This window comes from Pteropus vampyrus, unplaced genomic scaffold, assembly GCF_000151845.1.
Source record: "Pteropus vampyrus isolate Shadow unplaced genomic scaffold, Pvam_2.0 Scaffold196, whole genome shotgun sequence".
Lineage (NCBI taxonomy): Eukaryota > Metazoa > Chordata > Mammalia > Chiroptera > Pteropodidae > Pteropus > Pteropus vampyrus.
Genome location: NW_011888977.1, coordinates 1423638 through 1424956, shown reverse-complemented (window position 1 = coordinate 1424956; position 1319 = coordinate 1423638). Strand labels below are relative to the sequence as shown.

Here is a 1319-nt window from a genome sequence, read left to right as displayed (position 1 = left end):
GAAAAAGACAAAAGTACCTTTTAATGTGTGCTAAGATTAGATTACTGGCCGACCTGGTTATATATACTGCCTTTTGTACCTTATTTTGATGGTTGCTAAGGAACTTGAGAGGTTCTCTCTCCATGGTTCTTCACCTAGTTTTTGAAATGACTCTCTCACAGTTATGATTTTTACTTTTATCCATGTTTGTTCTCTTGATGGTTTATTTGAGATCTCTTATCTCACAGAATGTGTTCTCAGGTGCCCCTTAGTTAGGACCTCAGGCTGAGGTACTTGCCTTGGAGGGCCACGCCTCTGTCCTGGGCTCCGTCAGCTGTGGGTGGTGTGGGCTGGGCTGTCAGAGTCAACAGAGGTGTGAGTGCTCTACGTGCCATTGTTCCCTTCTTTACTGCTATCTCGTGTATGACATGTAGTATTTGTGTTCTTGGAGATAAATAAACTGGTGTCTTTTGTCTTATTCTGATCTATGCTTCTGGAATTAATCAATGACATCATTTTGTAGAATCCGAGAAAGATCTTCGATACGTTGGCAAAATATTGGATGGATTTTCCCTGGCTTCTAAACCTTTATCTTCTAAGAAAGTAAGATTTTTTTTTTTACTGGTTTAGTACTTAAAAGTTTTGTTGCTATGTTATATTAACAACCGGAACGATATGTAAATTCTATTTTCAAAACTAGTGATTGTCCAGGAAAACATAATCTGTATTAGAAATCTCAGTCAGTAGCCACATTGTATTCACAACAGCTAACTGCTGATTTTTTAAATTCAAACTTCGAGTGAGTAGTTATTTCCACTAAAAAGGAATTATATTCAAAGCTGGTGGGAGGATGGAATTGATGAAATTTTAGGAGCAATGTGACTTACGGAAAAATACAAAACTTTCTAAAAGTTATAATGACCCACAGTCCTGACTCCTCCTGAGTGCTGTGAAGCTCATTCGCTAGTGCGGGTGAGGTTCCCTGGGCTCCTTGCATGGGAAAGCGGAAGGGAGAGATGCCGTGTGCATGCGGGTAAGTCCCGTGGAGAACGCCGCATGTCCTTCCAGATCATCCTGTTTCTGTGATATTTTGTTGCAGCGTAGGCCAGGTGGTGCTCTTTAACGTTCATCAGAGTCATGTGTTCCCAGGTGGGTGTCGCAAGTTAGTTGTGAGTACTGATAGCTCAGGGGGTGCCTGGCCATTTGCCTTGATGGCATCCTTTTTTTTTTTTTTTTTAATGCCTACAGCACCTGGTATTTCTAGGTGGTCTCCCATCCAGGTACTAAGCAGGCCCAACCCTGCTTAGCTTCCGAGATCAGGGCATCCTTTTTTCAGGGTG

General features: G+C 41.9%; 1 protein-coding gene across 1 annotated transcript in view; it reads left to right on the top strand.

The window, feature by feature from the left end:
• GPATCH1 (G-patch domain containing 1) overlaps positions 1 to 1319 on the top strand; it is a 38136-nt gene that overhangs the window by 16975 nt on the left and 19842 nt on the right. The window contains exon 7 of the mRNA XM_023537698.1: positions 503 to 582. Coding sequence (XP_023393466.1) covers positions 503 to 582 — 80 coding nt within the window. The remainder of the gene's footprint in view (positions 1 to 502; positions 583 to 1319) is intronic.